The sequence below is a fragment of the Musca domestica genome, unplaced genomic scaffold (genome assembly GCF_030504385.1).
Source record: "Musca domestica strain aabys unplaced genomic scaffold, Musca_domestica.polishedcontigs.V.1.1 69, whole genome shotgun sequence".
Taxonomy (NCBI): Eukaryota; Metazoa; Arthropoda; class Insecta; order Diptera; family Muscidae; genus Musca; species Musca domestica.
In genome coordinates, this window is record NW_026712380.1 from 2,234,489 (window position 1) to 2,254,842 (window position 20,354).

At 36.7% G+C, this 20,354-nt stretch overlaps 1 protein-coding gene and 1 long non-coding RNA gene across 9 annotated transcripts in view; one reads left to right on the forward strand and one right to left on the reverse strand.

The window, feature by feature from the left end:
• The window catches only part of LOC101898175 (serine/threonine-protein kinase tousled-like 2), a 330,300-nt gene extending 310,418 nt beyond the window's left edge, over positions 1 to 19,882 (forward strand). For 5 of the 8 annotated variants that reach the window (XM_059129801.1, XM_059129803.1, XM_059129797.1 and 2 more), the window contains 6 exons: positions 12,320 to 15,103; positions 15,178 to 15,356; positions 15,711 to 15,903; positions 15,974 to 16,179; positions 16,250 to 16,469; positions 16,544 to 19,882. In XM_059129801.1, the coding sequence (XP_058985784.1) occupies positions 12,320 to 15,103; positions 15,178 to 15,356; positions 15,711 to 15,903; positions 15,974 to 16,179; positions 16,250 to 16,469; positions 16,544 to 16,804 (3,843 nt within the window). In that variant the 3' untranslated portion in view covers positions 16,805 to 19,882. Of the gene's footprint in view, positions 1 to 9,072; positions 9,404 to 11,165; positions 11,359 to 12,319; positions 15,104 to 15,177; positions 15,357 to 15,710; positions 15,904 to 15,973; positions 16,180 to 16,249; positions 16,470 to 16,543 lie in introns of those variants that run through there. The other 3 variants (XM_059129800.1, XM_059129804.1, XM_059129802.1) reach the window with 3 other exon arrangements.
• On the reverse strand, positions 11,077 to 12,181 carry LOC109613962 (uncharacterized). The gene is made up of 2 exons (XR_002195296.2): positions 11,792 to 12,181; positions 11,077 to 11,169 (listed from the first exon to the last, which is right to left on the reverse strand). It is a non-coding gene; the product is annotated as an uncharacterized LOC109613962 (long non-coding RNA).
• Positions 19,883 to 20,354: the final 472 nt, after the last annotated feature.

Genomic DNA, 20,354 nt, shown 5'->3' on the forward strand with positions numbered 1-20,354 from the left:
GGTATTTTCATGATTTTTGCCAATATTCCCACGGATTTGCCTAAAAATTGTATTTGTCATAATGGGTTCTACCTCCGGTAGGTTGTATGGGTCCACGTTTTTGTGTAGCCCCCATACAACGGTACCTCCAAATATTCGGTATTTTGATGATATTTGCCATATTTTTCCACGGATTTGTCCAAAAATTGGTATTTGTAGTCCGAAATGGGTTCTAGATTCTATGGTGATACATAGTGTGTATAGGCCCCACATAATGGCACATCCTGATGTTTAGTACTTCGATGATTTTGGCTATATTTTTCCACGGATTTGTGTAAAATTTGGTATTTATAGTTCATTAGGGGTTCTAGTTCCGGCGGCAGAACATTGAATATTTAGGTCCACGTTTTCCTATAGCGCAGATATAACGATATCCACCGATATTCGGCATTTTGGTAGTCTCAGTCACATTTACCCACGAAATTGTTTCAAATTTGGTATTTAAGAAGATTCGGTAGATCTTTGAAGTATAAAATTGTCTATGGAGATTCCCGTTTTTTTGTATGGCCCCATACAACGGCCTCACCCACTTTATTGTTTTTGAAAAGTTTAACAGCATTGTTTGGCCCAACGATGAACCCTGTTGAAATCGGAGATAATCGGTCAAAATTTAGATATAGCTCCCACATATATCTTCGTCCGATTTGCCTTTTATTGTGCACCAAACGTGTAATATCAGCCCGAATAGTATGGAATTTTGCACATACAACCAAATTAGGTCTGAAAATAAGTATCGGTTCAGATATAGCTATAGCTCCCATATATATTGTTCATCCGATTTGTTATTTTTGTCCTCTGCAGCCGTATTATGCACTCTGTGACAACGATATTTGGGGAAATATATCAAATACAACTCAGAAATACATTTGCTAAATTTACGGTTTACTTTTTATTGTGCACCAATCGTCTAATATTTGTCCAAATAGGATGGAATTTGGCACTTACAACCGAATTAAGTCTAGAAGCTAGTATGTCAAATTTGGTGAAGATCGGTTCAGATATAGCTATAGCTCCCATATATAATGTTCATTGTTATATTTGTTACCCACAGCAGTAATATGCACTCCGTAACAACGATATTTGTGGCAATATATCAAATACAGCTCAGAAATATCTTTGCCAAATTTTATCGAGATCGGTTCCGATTTGGATATAGCTCCCATATATAATATCTTTATTCGATTTCATATTAATTGTGCACCAAATGGGCAATACAAGTCCGAATTTAAAAGATACAATTGCTTCGGCATATTTTTAGTCCTTTGAACTTTAAATTATAAATATAATCATAGCGTGTATGATTGAATTCTCTCATAAAAACTTTTAATTGTTATGCGAAGCCCTACTAAATTAGCAAAGTGGTGTTGAGTATCATAAAGTCGGCCCCGCCCGACTTTAAGACTTTCTTTACTGGTTTTTAATTACAAACTTGTTAAGCATTTGATAATTACTGTCCTCAATTAACCATCGGTTGTGAAGTCATTAGAAAATTCTAGTGATTTGTGTCTTCTTTGATTCTTTTATTTGTTCATCTAGATTTGAATGAGTCCACTTAACTTTTTGAGTCTTCTTAACATTTTTCAGTTTTTGTTATCCTCCTTAAGTATTTCAAATCCTTGTTGTGTCATTAAAGTTTTCTTTGATATAAAAAAGGTCCAGGGATATACGGAGAAATGTATTGGAAAAGTATAACGGGAATGGCGCCCAACAAGCAAATAATTAACTTTCGTATAAAATATAAAAAAATATTGTAAAATTGCCATTTCGGTGGGGCTCTCGTCCTAGGAATATTTTACGATTGGAAATTACCGAGTTTTGTCGGGAATGGAAAATAAAGTTTAGGGAATTCCTATGCTGACCTTTTTATGTTTTAAATAAAGAATCTCCATCTTCGGTTTGAAATTAATAATAATATCAGACAATGCTTTAAAAGCTTTAGCAACAATTCCCTAATATATAATGTGTTAATGATGTTGGAAGACCTCTTTAAGTTATGTTCTTATTGGAGAGACCTTTTCTTCACTTTAAGAAAATTTAAACAAAAAATTTAAGACTACAATTTTTAATATCAAGAAGCCCTTAGTTTTAGGATTCCTATACAAAAGAAGGACAAGATGCGGGTCCACTTCATTTTTAAAAAAGATCATAGATCCACTAATACAAAGAAAAAAGTTTGAATTTGTCTTTAATTGTTTGTATTTTTAGTGATTAAATAGGTTCCCTATTTTTCTAGAGTCTCGCAGAGGAAATTACTTTGATGGTGAAATCTACCACTGTCAACTCAAAACACCTTCCACCATTTCTCCGATATTCAATTAAAAAGAAATTACACTTTACAAAGAAAATCTCTCCCAGTGTATGTATGGGTATGTCTGTATTTCACTTTATCACAAAAATCAACAAAAAGAAAAAAACAACAACTAGTTTTTATTGTGTGTTGTTTGAATTCTTTGTGTAAACAGCAGCAGCAAAACGAAAACAAATCAACGAAAAAATTCTAAAAATATTCCATTCCCGTAACTAAAAATATGTACAAAAGTTTTCGTTTAATTCAGTCGTTCATTATTTGTTGGTTTGCTTTGGCGTCCGTCCGTCCATCATCATCGTCGTAGTCGTCGTTTGCCGTATCGTTATCTGTGCAAACATAACACAAATTACTCCGTCGTCTTCATATATGGGCGAGTAAAACCATACACACAGCCCCAACAAACATACGAACACACAACCATACACACACACACCTATCAAGCACTCACGTATGCATTCACTTGCCCGAATATCATCGCCAACCTCATCATCATCACCAACCTCATCATCACCGCCACCATCGGTGAGAATTGAAAACGAAATTTTTTCTGTATGAGTCTTCCTTCTATTTTTCATAAAAATACCAAAAACATAAAGGCAAACATCTCCAACAACAACTAGTAGTAGCAGCAGCAAAAAATTATAATTCGCTGACGTTACGTGACGTTGTATACTACTACGGTCTCTCGACCTTGACTCATCGGCATGAACTGTTAAACTAAAACGTTTTACACACGAAACAGAGCCGCCACACAAATGCATACCAAACCAAAACAATTTACGACAACCAACCGACCGACAGCACGAGATGTGATAACAACAACAGACGAAAGAACACCCCATCGAACCACACACAACAGGCGAATGAACAAACCAATCGAACCAACATCGAACTTGGGGAAGTCGCAACAGTCAAACATGTACCGGCACATAAAACTTGTTTGTTGACTGAATGTATGAGGAGGGCAGTCGAAAGTGTGTTAATAGATTTGGCAAAACGATGTGTAACAAAGTACGTGCGGACGTACGTACATGTTGTCGGAAATGTATTGTCAAATATATTGCGTGAACTGAGAAGGGGATGATAGGGTATGAATGCAAAACATGGAAAACAAATACCTCAGCCGTAAATTACACTGTGCTACCAAAACAAATGTTCCCATAAATACAGGGAAACCGAAAAGACTATTGTTGCTGAGCTAAAAATAGGAGACACGTGTATCGGCGTCTTGAAAGTTTACATCGCCAAGTAACCTAAATAGAGAAAGCAAGTTCCCGCATCTTCCAAGTTTTTGGAAATTTTCGGTTTAAGATTTCACGAGATCCGTGCATTTTAGGTATATAGAGTCTTTGGCAATATTACTGATAAAAATAATCAGGATTACTTTGATTACCCTTAAGCGAGACACCAAAGGGATCTTTTTGATTCGTTTTTGTTTTTTTTTTTTTTTTTTTCAAAATCCGAATCAAAATTGTTTATTTTTTCGAAAGTTAAAGTTATAAAAGATTGCGATAACTGACTGGCATAGAATCAACGCCCAGACGAAACGGCTGAAGCTAGAATTTTAAATAGTAAAAGGGCTGGGCTTTTGGAAATTCGTACTAAAATTTTAGTATTTAATCATTAACAATCGAATACTTTGTCTAAAATTTCGAAAATTAAAATGGAAGTCACTGATAGATGTACCAAGGGGTTTTTGTAAATTCGACCTTTAAGGTATTATGTGATATATCTAAAAAAACTTGGTATTAGAATCAAGATTGGAAAGTTAGTTTGATATATGAAGGCCGTTTTGGAAATGTGTAAAAAGTACTAATTTGGTACAATTTGATATTGGATGAAACTGTTGAAACGGAATTTGGACATTTTGTATTAGAGCCCCTGTCGGTGATAAGAGATTGTTTTGGAAATATTAACTACAAGTGCACGAAAAGTACTAAAAAGTACTATATTTGGTCGAATTTAGTATTGGTTGAACATATAGTGCTTGAAATCTGAAATTTGGTGTAAGGCTCGGTACTTAAGTATAGCCTGGACATATGGAGATGAGATCGCAAATGTGTACTATTTTTGTACGAAAAGTACTAAACGGTACTATATTTGGTATTGGGTAAAGAGATAGCGATACAATTCTGAAATTTGATATTTAGATTGCTGATGGTATCGGTGTTTAGGATTTAGCGTTGGTTTCAAAATGAGTCCTATACTTGTACGAAAAGTATACAAAGTTGTACTAAATTGGTTAGAATCCCGAAATTTGATATTGAGGTCTCTGTTGGTGTCTGGTATTAGGTAATTGAGATGGTTTTGGAAATGTGTGGCATAAATGTACGAAAAGTACTAAGTGGCACTAAATTGGTTATTGGGGAAGGTATAGAGCTGGAGTCCTACAATTTAATATAGATGTCACTGTTGGTGTCTCTGGTTAAGATATGGAGGTGGATTGGAAATGTATGTATGATTGTTTAAAAGGTACAAAGTGTTACTAAATTGGGTGTTGGGTGAAGGGATAGAGCTGAAATCCTAAAATTTGCTATTGACTTCACTTTTAGTATCTGGGATTAAGTTATGGAGGTGGTTTTGGAAATACGTCCACATTTGTTCGAATAAATTGGGTATTGGGCGAAGGAAAAGAGCGCAAATCCTGAAATGCTATATTGAGGTCTGTGTTGGTATCTGTGATTAAGTTATGGAGGTGGTTTTGGAAATGCGTCTTACATTTGTACGAAAAGTACTAAATGGTACTTAATTTGGTGTTCAGTGAAGGAATCCCGAAATTTGATATTGAAGTCTCTGTTGGTATCTGAAGTCTCTGTTGTGCAATGAGTACTGAAAGGTACTATATTTAGTATTCGGTGAACAGATAGTCCTGAAATTCTCAAATTTTATATTATTGTCGCTGTTAATGTATAGCTTTTGTACATGAAGGTGATTTCGGAAATGTGTACTAAAGTTCTAAATGGAATTTGGAATTGGGTGAAGGGATATAACTGCAATTCTGAAACTGAGGCCTCTGTTGGTTTCTAGGATTTACACATGGAACCCTTCAAATAGTTTCGGACAGATAAATTCTATGTGGGTCCATGATCCACTAAATCCCGCTCGGCAAACTTGAAAATGAAAGCTTTGGAATAAGAAATGGGGTAATGTCGCTAAAATTATCAAAATACCGATTATAGGAAGTTACCGTTATAAGGGGGCTATACGACGAAAAAGTGGAATTTTTGTTTCATAGGTTGTATTACCCATTAGGAATTTCAAACTCCAAATTTGGAATATTTTCGGTGAAAAGTGTGATACAATCCATCAAAATACCGAATATCTTGAGGTACAGTTATATGGGGGATATACCAAAACGTGGACCCACATAGCCCATTTTCAATACCGAAAGGGTAATATATACCCTCCATGCTATGATCGAGGTGGGGGAGTGTAACAATGTCATATTCAATTATGACTTTTCTCTACATAATCTTCCACCTCTTTGGTAGTTCTTTGGTTATTGAACTCTCCCCCCGTGCTCACAAAAAAACAAGATATTTCTCCAAAAATTAGTACAAATAATTTCTTTCCATATCTGTTAAGGCCCCAAACCATAATATCTCTAACACGAACCGGCTGGCGTCAAACCACATTAGATTTGTTGCAAATATTTGGTGTTGTGTGATGGTCGGTCGGTCGGTCTTATCTAAGATCGTGTTGAAATGACTTTGCCCCCATTTGGGAGGTATTACTGCTGCCTGTATTTATTATAGTGATTGTTTTCGGTTTTATATTATATTGTATTTTTTTGTTGTTATTCTGCTATGTTAGATTGGTCTGGCCCCGACACGACTGACGACTCTCGCTCGCTTGTTTGTTGTGTGTGCTGCAGTTCGTCGGCAGTAGTGTATCATTTCTTGTTTGACTTTAGTTGTGTTTTATATTTTCATACAATTATCGTTTTTTTTTTTTTTTGCTTGCTTTGGCTTGTCACTTCTGCTGCTGTGTTTCCATTTCGTATGCGGTCGGTCTCGTTGCCGTCGTCGTCGTCGTTGTTGGTTGGTTGCTGTTATCACTACTTGGAGTCCATTCCCCTTTTAAACTAGTTGGACTGGTTTTTAGTTTTCATTTCGATTTTTTTTTTGTATTTTTCATTATTTTGTTGGTTGCTTGCCCATTCGTGTTGCCTTTTTTTTTCTTCATCTTCGGGTTTGCAATTTTATTTTTTGCGCTGCTTTTTGAAAGTATTGTTGTTGAGATTTGTTTATATGAGAGTCGGTCGACGATGGCTGGCGTATGACGGACGAGTCGACGACCAACGGCAATGTATTTGATATGGCATTGTATGAAGTGCACTGCTGATGGCTGGTGTTGTTGTTGCTGCTGTGTATACACTTCTCAATGTTGTTTCATATGCATGCACATGCGGTCGGTCGGTCGGTTGGTTGGACAGGCGTTTGTTCGTCGTTCATTCGGTTGTCTGACTTGCATTTTAAGTTTTGCTCTCTTTTTCATTGCATACACCTACAGGGGCCGCCTGTTTGCCTGCCTGCTGCCTATTGTGTTGCTTGTCGCTTTGTTTGGTTGATGTTGTTGATGATTATGTTGCTGCCTGCCTGTGCCCCCCAGTTTTGCCAATTGACTACTAGGTACCTATTCTCAACACGCTGTGTGTTGTGGATTATTTGATTCAGCAGCTAGCAGTCGGTCCATTTCAATAGGTTCGGCGGATTGTAAGGTCTGCAAAAAGTCCATAACGCGAGCGAGACGAGGCGACGGTTGGTTTTCTGGCCGTCGTCGTGATGGTGCTGTTGTTGGGTTTTGCATCTTCTGTATTTTGTGTTGGCTGCCATGTACCAAACCGATTGTGCGTTGTATTTGAACTATTATGCTGCCGATTCTGCTCTTCGCTTAGAGTTAGGTTAGGTGCTATGAAAAATAGCTGATTCTCAAGTGTCATTGTGTGTATGCTGTTGGGTACTTGATTTGATGTGTGTGTGGGGGTGTGGTGAAAACGGAAATAATTTGGCGTTGAGAGAATGTGGGAAGCTCTCGGGGACGGACGGGGATGGTGGATGGACGTCAGTCAGACTCTGAAAAATGTCGATAATTCATTATTTCTTTAATGTGTTGAAAATAGTTTTAATGCCAGCAGATCTGTTACAATGTTTGTTGGTTCGGTTGGCTGGTATGTGGGTATATATTAATGGTCAGACTGTCAAATTGAGGGGAAAATCTATTTGAAATTAAATGAATTCTATGGGTTGGCTGGCATGCATGTTTTCGTTTCTACTTTTTGCTGCTCTTGTCTGAATGAGATGAATTTTTTGGCTTTTATGTAAACGCTTCGTTGTTTGATGACCTAATTTTTTCTGTGAATAGGTAGGTACATACATACCTACAACATACAGAAAAAAATGTATTCTCTTGCTTGCTGCATCGTGTACAGAATTTTTTCTTCTTCCAATTTTTTCCACCATTATTAGTTGGAATTATTTGCAACCACATCCAGAATTTATTTCTTTGGTTGAGTTAAAGGAGAAAATTCTCTTTGGTCTTCCCATTTATTATTGAAATTATTTCTTACTTTTATACCCCTTTCTAAACCTACCATTGGTTTTTTTTCATGAAATCGTAATTTGACATCCATCCATCCATTTTCAATTTGTGTTACGTTACCATCTACCTATTCAGTATAGAATTTGGAGAAAAAAGTTACATTTCCCATTCCATTTAAATGCTTGTTAATCATAATCTCATATCTAAAAATAACTATAAACATACATACCTACGCATAGCCTGATATGATGTTGGATACTCATATTAATTGGCGTTGTTGTCTGCCAGAAAAAAGACTAACTATTTTTTGCAGGAAAAATTAGTTTTTCTGCACCGAAAAAATAAACTCCAATCCCTTTCCCACTTAGTTGTAATTTTTCGCTTCGGTTTTATTTCATCTCCAATGCCTTATCATTTTTTCTTCTTTTCTGTTAAATTTTATTATCTCTTAACCACATTAATTACATCGCCACAGCAAAGAAGAAAATAATACCACTTTAATATCTACATGTGAATGTTAAACGATTTAACCCAATGTAAACTCAACCACCATCTCTCTGTTAAATGCCAACCATAAATGTCCCACTGTGTTTTGAATAATAAATAAGACAGTCAAATGATACACCTCATTGACCTAACATCTGTTAATTTAACACCTTATCTTGTTATATCGTCAAAGCAGCGCATATTCTCTGTTACCGAACAAACAAACGAACAACAGCAACAACAGAAAAAACACCCAAAACATTATTAAGAGTACATAACACAGAGCGGCGAGAGAGGCAAAAAAGAAATTGCAATGTTTTGCCTGCCACTCTAGTGTTGAGAGAATGGCATAATTTTGGAAATAACGGAAGAGAGAACAGCCCACAGAGAAGGCAGCAGCAGCCCCCCTTTTGGAAATATGTTGTTGTTGTAAACATTTAAGAGAAGTAAATTAGGCATCAAAGCGCACTTGGGACTTGATATAAAATTGTTCCCCATGTTTTTTCTTCTTGTTGTGTGCTGCTTGATTCGTTTTTCAAGAGGATTTTGTTTTTGATTATTTTGTAAAACACGGCAACCCATTGTTTGAATGATATTCGTTGTTTTTTTCTCTGGTTGTTGTTGTTGCTACTTACTCTATTCAAACATACATTCACACCAAGAGTAGTAGGCATTTGGCAAAAGATACATACACACACATTCTTTGCTCCCTCGCTCATGAGTGCTCTTATGCATGTATGGTATGGTATGTATGTCGGTATGTTTTCTACAATGACGTTGCGAACAGCCAGCTAGCAAGCAGGCAGCAGCACGATGAGACAACAACACACCACCACCATCATGAGACCATTTATTGGCGTATAAAATATTTCTCTTCCTTCCTTTTAACATTATCAACGTCTCGCGGAACAAGACAAGTTTTTTCGTTAAAATATCCATACAGTTTTTCTTTTTTTTGCTTTCAACTACAGAAATTGTTGTAATTAACAAAAAAAAAAAAAAAATAAAAAGAAGAAAATGCAGTGAAAAGTAATTTTATTTAATGAAATACCTTAATATAAAAGATTAATGATCGCGGCCAGTGTTGCAAAGTGTTTAATAAATTACAAATTTTAAATAATTATTGCAAAAAAAAAAGAAATTGGAGAATGGAAAAAATTCATTAATTTCATTTACTTTTTGTGTGAGTTTTTTTTTTCTCAATTCAGTGGCACACACACAAACACGCAGGCATATTCTCTCCCAAAGACAATTTTTTTTTTCGTCCCAAAATGAACAAAAACAAAACAAGAACGGCGATGATGGTGACGGTGATTGACAAAGAAAATGAAATAATCAATTTTAGTTTTTTTTTTTGTTTTAACATTCATAAATATTGCTAAAAATCTTAAATCAAGTCGAAGCAAACAACAAAGCCAAAATATTTGAATAACATACACTCAAACACACACCCATGCTCTATCCCTGTCGCTTGATACTCACACACAAATCACAGAGCAAATGTCGTTTTGACAGTCATCGGTAGGTTAGGAAAAGATAAAAAAAACGCCAAAAAACACAAATTTGCAAAAAAGTATTTAATTCGCATAGCAAATTGTATAAGTGTGTGTATGTGTGTTTAAAAAATATAATCTTTTTATAAAACAAAAAAGAAAGTTACACTAAAAAAATTAAGGAAATTAATTTAAAAAAACACAGAGTTTTCAAAATTAAAAACGGAAGTGTGTGAGTGACGGTAAAATTTCTCGTAAAGTGGAAATAATGCTTGAATGTATTTTGGTGAAAAAGCAAGCGAAAATTAATTGAAAATTTGATTTTTGTTTTGTGCAAATAGAAATTAATCACAATAGTCTATAGTTTGTATCGTTGTTTCTCCCTTCGTGGTAGCCATTTTTATTTTTTCTCGTGCCTGCTTTGTTATTTTGCCCGTATTTATTTTGTGTCTTGTATTCGTTGTTTTGTCGTCGTCGCCACCGCCGTCTTCTTTTTTTTTTGTGCCCCAGCCATATTTAACCGTCCGTCTATACTTCATGCAAATCTCTTAAACTTTTTTCTCTACTGCCATTTCTGCTTCTTCTTTTTGTTCCCCCACTACTGCTTTGTAAATGGCAAAACAACACAGCGACGTAATCGCCGGACTAAACGACTGGTCGCCCAACCAACCGACCGACTGCCTGTCGATTCTACAGACATTTCGTGTTTATTCGCGGATTTTTTCAAAGACTACGCGTGTGTGTGCACCGAGGATATGACAGCGGCAGCAGCAACAACAACAAGAACACTGCACGAGTAAATTCACTTTAGTATGGGTTTAGCACACTCTTCGGCCGGCTGTGTGTGTTTGTGCGTATTCAAAAGAAAAAAAATCGCCGTATTCTTCTTCGTTTATTTTATGCCAGTTTAGTGCTCTGTTGTCGTCGTCTACTCTGTATATTTTTTCAGTGTTTTCTTCTTGTTCTCTGTTTTGATTGTTGTGTTTTCTGTATTTTGTTTCTTCTCCTTGTGTGTTCATTCGTTCGTTTCTTGCTTGCTTTCGTGATGTGCTGTGTGTGAACGACGAACAACAACGATTTTAAATGAAATATTTTACAACACTGGCAATTTGACAATTTTGACATAATCATTGAGTAGCTGTGTGTGCGTGCGTGTGTGTGACAGAGTTGTGTTAACTCTTTCTCTTTTTTTTTGCTGTGTGCTCACAGAGATTGGTGTTCGACGTCTCTGTCATTTAATACAGAATAAACCAACGACAGCTGTTCCATCATCATCGCCGTCATCTTCTTCCCCATTGAAATCTAAAGAAAAGTAACAACAAATGTGTAGTAGTAACACAAAAGAGGAGGAAGAATTTTGACAAATAAGACAAAAAAAGTAATTGTGAAAGAAGAAATTAATGAAATTATTAAAACTTGTGACTACTTGATTGACCTTAGCCTAAAAGGATAACGACGACAAAATTACAATGACAATGATGTTTAAAAGATGTGAGTTGTGTTAATTGTTGCTAAAAATAATTGTGTTTTAATTATTTAAAAAAAATGTTGTGTTATTTTTACTTTTGACAATTACCACCTATAATCCGAATAAGACATTTGATGATTAGTTTTCTCTTTCCTTCCTCCGTCTTCTTGCGTTGTTCTTGATTATAAATGCTTTTAATTATACATACATACTTTTGCTTTACTTTTACATAGTCAGTCGCCTATGTATTGCGTGTTGTGTGTGCGATGTGGAGTATATAAGTATGTCAAACTCGAAGTAGTCAAAGAATCACTTTGTGTTTTTAAGATTCCACCCTTAAAAATTCATTGAGTCTTTTTCTTGGATTGTGTGAATAAAAAATCTTGGTCGTAGGTATTTTAGTACATCACGTCGGGTTTGAGTTTCCTTTCAAAATTGTTTGTAATGAATGCCTACCTCCATCCATGCCGAATATTCCTTGAAGAAAGTTGGACGAAATCATTTTTGTTCCGCGATTGATTTCAAATCTGATTTTTAAGATGTTATTATTTTAAATTTCAAATAGGTGTGAAACTTTATAAGCAATACCAACCACCTACATAAATTATTTCAACAATTTATTGGTCATTGATTAAATAAAATCTTATCGCAAAGTGCGAGTAATTACAACTGCAATTAGTGCACTACGTGCTGTCTGTCGTATGTAACGTATCAGCTGTTCAACTCTTTGCTGTCATTGTTATGTGACTAGGCTATGATTAGTGACAATTGTAACGTGTCGTAATGGGGGGCCAAAACTAATTTGGGTTTAAAGATAACCACTCCATGTTTCTTTTTTTTTCTTTGACATGTTGTAGGGGAAGATTTTCGAATTAAATAAATTCATACGACCTTATATAAGCTAATTATTTTATTTACAATAATTTGGCATATTATGCAAATAACATTACTAATTACATCTTTATTTTGCCTTTCTATTTGCAGATGTCCGCCGGCGCTCAATTGCAGATGGCCCCACAGACATCGACGTCCATAAGCCATCATACAACACAACAGCAACAACATTTTGTTCATAATTCACAGCAGCAGCAACAGCAATCGCAGCAGGCACTTTTGTCACAGGTTCAACAACAACAGCCGCAATTAATACAGCAGCAGCAACAGCAATCACAACAACAACAGCAGCAGCAATTACAATTGCAGCAACAACACATAACTCATTACAGCCAAGCGCCCCAAACACTTGCCACAACTCCCCATACACATCTCCAACAACATCACCACCTACAAACGCCAACATCGCAACAACAAACGGCTTCTCAACTGCAACAGCAGCAGCAGACACATTCACAGCATCTACTGCTGCATCAGCAGCAACAGCACAGTGGTGGTGGCCACAGCAGTAATCCTGACTCGAATATGAGCACTGGCTCTTCGCACAGTGAAAAAGATGTTGTTAATTCAGACATGCTAAGTGCGCAGCAACAGTCCAGCGGTATCTTGCAACAACAAATCGGTATTTTGCAACATCAACAGCAGCAGCAGCAAACAAACGTAACAGTATCAACAGCTGGAAACGGTATGATGAATACCGGTGCCGGCGGTATGGGTATATCAACAGATCCAAACGCCATGCAAACCACAAATCATCATCTTCCACATCAGCTATCCCATCAGCCACAGACAGTTGGCAGTGCTGGCGGTGGTGCTGGCAGTGCAGGCGGTGTCGTCGGTAGCACAAATACTGGACGTATGGAAAAGCTATCACGCACGCCCACAGAACGAAAACGTAAACGGAAAATAACCGCTTTGCATACCGACGACAGTGGTGGTGCCGGTGGTGGAGGCGGTGGCGGCGGTCCTGGTGGCGGCAATGGAGGTAATAATTCAAGCAACGCTAGTAAATCAACTAAACACAACAATTCCTCCTCATCTTCTGGCTCACAGTTATTAAAAAACAATTTATCTCTAAATTTAGGTGCTCAACAGGATCGTCTTCAAATGCCAGGCTCCGGTGTTGGCTCTGGCGGTGGCAAGACACCTCGTCTCCTACCACCTGGTAGCGGAGGCTCCTTGGGCGATAACAAAAAGATCAATGACTATTTCAATGCTAAGCACAGTGTACAGTCCACAGGATCCACTAATAGTCCTATGAGGCATACAGCTGGCGGCGGCTCCAAGAGTCCCTCATCGGCTGGCCCGCAACAACAGCAGTCGCAGCAGCAACCTGGGCCCCAGGCCCAACAAGTGCCAACATCTGTAGGCGGCGGTAATAGCACGTATCCCATGTATCCACCTAGTCCACAGCAACCACAAATTTCAGCACCAGGCGGTATGCCGCCAACACCTACGTCACAACCCCCGCCTCCAGATTTCCATTACAGTAGTGTAGCGGCTGCCAACTCGGTAACGGGTAAGCAGCAGAGACAACAGCAAACTTCCAATGCAATGGTTCCTCCGCAATCACCCCTTGTTGGAGTGGGCGGTAATGTTGGTCTAATATCGTCCTCCCACATGGTACACAATCAAGCTGCGGGTGGTTCCTTGATGGGTGGTGCACCAACAGCTGGCGCCGGTGGTGGTGCGGGTACTGGGCCTCCTCCTCCACCGTTGCCACAGCAGCAACAACAGCAAACTCTTCAACTTCCCGCCTCTTCCGTCGTTGCCACAAACGTGCAACAGACTATGACAACCTCGCAGCAACAACAAATGGCCGCTGTAGCGGCCGCCCAACTCAATTCACTGCAACATGCCGGCATGCTCACCAACAATCCAGGTGGTGTACCACAAACCGTTGGCGTTAGTGGAGCGCCCCAGCCACAACCCTCGACAACGATGGTTACCAAAGGAACTCAAACCGATCTCTCCCAACACGACATGCAAGAACGTGAGTCGGAGAGTGAATCCAGCAAATCAAAATTGGATGAGATGACAAGACTGTCTGATGAACAAAAATGTCAAATTATTGCTCATCAAAAACTAATCGATCAACACAAATCCCACATAGCCAAGTGTATTGATGTGGTCAAGAAGCTGCTTAAGGAGAAATCCAGCATTGAGAAGAAGGAGGCTCGCCAGAAGTGCATGCAGAACCGACTGCGGCTGGGCCAGTTCGTTACACAGCGTGTAGGTGCTACATTCCAGGAAAACTGGACCGACGGTTATGCTTTCCAGGAGTTGAATCGACGACAAGAAGAAATCTCCGCTGAACGTGAGGAAATCGATCGTCAAAAGAAGCAACTAATGAAGAAACGGCCTGCCGAATCTGGTCGCAAGCGTAACAATAATAGCCAGCAGAATTCCAATTCCAATGATTCCTCCAACATGAACGCAGGATGTGATCGTCTATCGGGCAACGATAGCGGCATCAGTGGCGTCTCCTCGGCAACTGGCGGAGGTGGCGGCAGTGGTCGTGGTCTATCGCGATCAAATTCGACACAAGCTCAAAACCAACTGTTACACAATGGCGGCAGTGGTACCAGCGGTACTGGCATGGGTTCTGATCGTTTATCGGATCGTGGTGGTGGCGGTGGTTCGGGACGGGGAGACAATTCTGGCAGTGGTTCCGATTCAGCAACGTTCCTTAAACCTGATCCCGTATCAGGCGTCTACACCGCTCAAGAATACTACGAATACGATGAGATTCTTAAGTTACGCCAAAACGCTCTCAAAAAAGAAGATGCCGATCTCCAGTTGGAAATGGAAAAACTGGAACGTGAACGTAATTTGCATATACGTGAATTGAAACGTATCTTGAATGAAGACCAGGTATGTGCTATTGAGTGTGGCCTCGTTGTGGAGCGCAGTTATTTAATTTGTGTTTGTTTTTTTTTTATTTACAGTCCCGCTTCAATAATCACCCAGTATTGAATGACCGTTATCTACTGCTGATGCTCTTGGGAAAAGGCGGTTTCTCTGAAGTCCATAAGGCATTTGATTTGAAGGAACAACGCTATGTTGCATGTAAAGTTCATCAGTTGAATAAGGACTGGAAAGAAGATAAGAAGGCCAATTATATCAAGTAAGCGAGATGTGGCAAATTTCTTATTAGGTGGTGGGTTACAGTTAGGTGAAGGGTGGGCGTTGTATAATAAAATATTTGGATGAAGGGAAAGTTATAAAAAAAAACTAAAATATGTAAAGTATTTAAAAAGGTTTACAATTACATACAGTAATGGTTAAATTTATACACTGATTTTGAAGTCAAGAGATCTGCATTTATGCCTTTTATATACGCACCAGTTACTAGGTCTAATGTAGATTATGAAAGATTGAAACATACTTATCTGTTTTTATAAAACTAGTTACATCCTGATAGTCAGTAATATTTGAAAGCGATGAGAATCATTGTTTAATCATTTAATTTTCTTTGTAGGCACGCTTTAAGAGAATACAACATTCACAAGGCCCTTGATCATCCCAGAGTGGTTAAATTATATGATGTCTTTGAAATCGATGCGAACTCGTTCTGTACAGTTTTAGAATATTGTGATGGTCATGATTTAGATTTCTATCTAAAGCAACACAAAACGATACCAGAACGTGAAGCACGTTCCATTATAATGCAGGTATGTATTTACTTATTTAATTACGGTGACCGTTCAATTTTACTAATCCTTTAAACTATTTCATTTTAAGGTTGTTTCTGCTTTAAAATATTTGAATGAGATTAAACCACCGGTTATCCACTATGATTTGAAACCGGGTAATATTCTATTGACCGAGGGCAATGTGTGCGGCGAAATCAAAATAACAGATTTTGGTTTATCCAAAGTTATGGATGATGAAAATTACAATCCTGATCATGGCATGGATCTGACATCGCAGGGAGCAGGAACATATTGGTAAGCATGATGATGATATTGGAGTTTTCAAGGATTTTATTTTTAATTTTTTGTTTGTTTAATTATTTAGGTACTTGCCGCCCGAATGCTTTGTTGTGGGTAAAAATCCACCAAAAATCTCATCTAAAGTCGATGTATGGAGCGTGGGTGTAATTTTCTATCAATGTTTATATGGCAAGAAACCATTTGGCCATAATCAATCTCAAGCCACCATATTAGAGGAGAATACCATATTGAAAGCCACAGAAGTACAATTCTCTACAAAACCAACAGTATCCAATGAAGCAAAGGTAGGATGCAGAATGCATTTCTATATTGAGAGAAAGTCCCTTTAATCATTTTTCTTGTATTTATATTTGTACAGAGTTTTATTAGAGGATGTTTGGCTTATCGCAAAGAAGATCGCATGGATGTATTTGCGCTGGCGCGGCACGAATACATACAACCTCCCATTCCAAAGCATGGCCGTGGCCAATCGCTGACACAGCAACAGCAGCAACAACAACAGCAGCAGCAACAACAACAGCAGCAACAGCAATCATCAGGTAATCAAGCCAATTCTGCCGGACAGACTTCTTTCTCAGCGGGCATGTTTGGCAATTTGAATCAATCGAGTTCGTCCTAGCTGCACACTAAACGTAATTCCAATTCATAATTGTTAAAGTTAATACAAAGTAATAGCACTAATATCAATCATAACCACAACAACAACAACCACAATATTGGCCACAATCATCACCAACATCAATATCAGCAACAACAAGCAGCATTACAGCCGGATCATCATAGTATCAACAACAACAACAGTAATAATAATAATAATCATAAACAACATCATGTTAGACATCAAAATCAACATAGCTTAATAAATCAGAATCTGAATATAAACCATCATTCTGCTCCAAGAATGTCGTCTCATCACAATATAATAAACCAACAACAACAGCAGCAGCAGCCACATCAACATCATCATCACCATCATACAAGAAGAACGAATGCCACAGCAGCTAGCTCATCTTCATCCTCAACACCGCATACAACATCGACAACAATGCTGCCCACCCCAACTACGGCTGGTGGTGCAGTTAACAATGGCAGCGGATATGTTGGCACAAGAAGTTTTCGCAGCCAGCAACAACAGCAGCATTCTATAACAACAATGCAACAGCAATGCCGTCAAAACAAACAACAACAGCAACAACATAAAATGCTAACATTTTCTTAGGGAAAAAAGAAGAGTCGAACAAAAGAAATAATACAACGCCGATGAAAATAATCCCCCACTCGCCCCACGCCCCGGCTCCCTCTTTCTTTCTCTGCAGATTGAGAGAAGGAAATTAACTTAAGAAAAACTTATACACTGCCGTTTGCCAGAATAGATTTCATCTTTCCCTACTTGAACAACAACAACAACAAAAATGCATAGCGAAGCGTAACATTTAAGTTAAGTGTGGGGTGTTGTTATAGAAATCTTAGGCTAGCCACAGCCAGAGCATTGGGTGTGGCTCGACTCGGCTCGGCTCTTGTGTGAGGGGTGGTGGTAGCTGGTGATTTTTTTGTAAAGCCTTTGTGTAATAATTTACCTACAATTAAACATGTCATAATTGTGTTTCATTATGCTTTAAAGTTCCCAAAAAGTCTCGCATTTAAAATCTATTTCTCAAAACACTACGGCGGATATGATTCCTTTCCTATATTCCTTTTGATGATTATAACAAACAAAAGTTATATTTTCGAACGTGTGTCTCCAATTTCATTTAGACTTAAAATGATGTAATTTTAGAAAAACATTCCAGTATTGTTTACTATCGCCTCCGCATGAATTTTTTTAAAGTACCACGATTTAAATTTCCACTATCCCCAAGTTGTCTGAACTCGTTGGTGATGTTTCGCCGCCAGTTCAATATTTGTGGCGCATAATGGAACTTTCGATTTGATATATTTTACGAAGCTGTCAATAAAATAGTTGATTGTTTAAATTCGATTTTAATACGATATCTTCCATAAAAAGAACTCGGGAATTAATTACAGAATTTTCATGAAAAATTACACCATTTTATGACCCCCATTCTGTGTGTAAATGAAAGGGATTCATTCCCAAATTCGATAATGAAAAAATTTGCCTACATTTTTTAGAAACTCCAAGATATCTACTTTATTGGGAATTTGTTCTCTTAGACAACTAAATTTCGTTTAATTTAAATTAATTCTTGATGACAGCAATATATAGATTTGTATTTATATTTAACTAAAATGAAATTTGAGGCTTTTTGATCAACCAGGCCACCACATTCACACAAAAATTATGGCGGAAAAAAATTCTTTTGGACCCAAAGAAAAAACAAATGAGGAATTCTGCCTTTTCTCTCTTGTAAAACATGGTGATTCATTTTTAACACACATAAAACCAACCAACTGCGAAAGAATTTTTTAATTGTAAGTTAGAAACAAAAGAAGAAAACAAAAACAAAAATTTTTAGCCTACAAGGATAATGTGAAAGTTTTGATGAAACGCAAAAAAATAAGCAAGACATTTAATGAAAATTTCTGTGGATAAGAAAACTAAAGAAAAAGAATATATACTTAGAAGAACCAGCAGCAAAAACAAAACTAATTTAAAAAAATAAAAAATAAAATTGTTTAAGAAACTTTGTTATGGAAAAAAGAATGAAAAATAAACTAAAAAATATTCTCTGAGAAAAAGTATATACATATAAAGAAAAAAAGAAATATGGATGAGCAAAAATTAAGTTTAAAAACAAAACAAAAAATAGTAATGGTAAATTTAAGCCTACCTTTTAAAAATAATTAATTATAAACACACACATATATAATATAATTATTATAATCTTTAGATATAATATATGAAAGAAAACAAAACAAAAAATATGGCAACAAACATCCGTTTAAGAAAAACTGCTTAGAAAAATCACCCGAAAAACAGAAAACTAACAAGCAAAACTGTTAAGAAACAACACAAATTACAAGACAAGAAATACAAACAAACCACATTCTCTCCTTCTCTTAACATAATTATCTAAATTATAACAGAAAATTATAATGAAAAAAAAAAAAAAAAAATAACAATCACAATCAAAAATACAACTTTTCTATCAACACGACCCTCTATCCCCTATTATCCCCCCAGACCTCCCCCCTATAATCTCCTTCCAGAAATGGCAGTAGGTTTCGTTTTAACTTTGGCTAGCTTTTAATACCCTGCACGGCAGGGCATTGAAGCTAGTGAGAGTGAGTGATAAATGCACCGCAGAAATTTTATAAATTATTTTTTTTATTATTGAACTAGTATGTTCAATTCACATTTACTATTATTATTATAAATTAAAATTATGATTTTTTTATTTTTATTTCTTATACTTATTATTATTATTATAATTCATGTAAACGTTATATTTTAAGTTTCTAAACGAATAGAATGTTTTTAATTGTAATTTAGAATTTTATTCCCTTCCCCTAAGAGAAAAAACAGAAAGAAAACAACTGCAAACGAAAAAAAAGTAAGAAAAAAAAAAAAGAAACAATGAATATAAGTCCTAAAACATTACACTATACTATTACTAAGTGATTTATAAAAAAAGAAAAAAAAAAACAATTACCACACAACAAAAATCAACCATTAATAATTTTTTGTAAATAAAATCAGTTGTAAGTTATTTGGTAAAATATTAAACAAAAAACATTATTTTTTTCGTTTTTTTTTTTGGTTAGTTTTGGCGGTATCAGGGGCCAAATATTTGCAAAAATTTCAATCGAAATTAGTTTCTGTATATTTTTAACTTTGATGCGTCCGTATTTCCATATCCATAATATTTTGATTTCAGCTTATTAGGAATTGTGTTGCTTGTGACAATCCCAATAAATTTCTAATATTCAAAAACTTGTAGAACACAATGGAAATTTTTCAAGAAAATATTCGAAGAATATGTGTAAGATGCGTTCGTAGAAAGGTAATGTCCTAAAACAAACAATCAATTTCTCTTCAAACGATAGGGCCTTCCTTTGTTTGTTGCAAAGGCCCAAAATACAAGGCAAAATAAAATGCAATAGAATAGACCAGTAGTCGAATTTTCTTAAGCATGTATTGAGTTGTCGACAAAAGTTGGTAAAATTAAAATGCATATAATTTCGTTAATTAACGAAATTTGTCGTTAAGT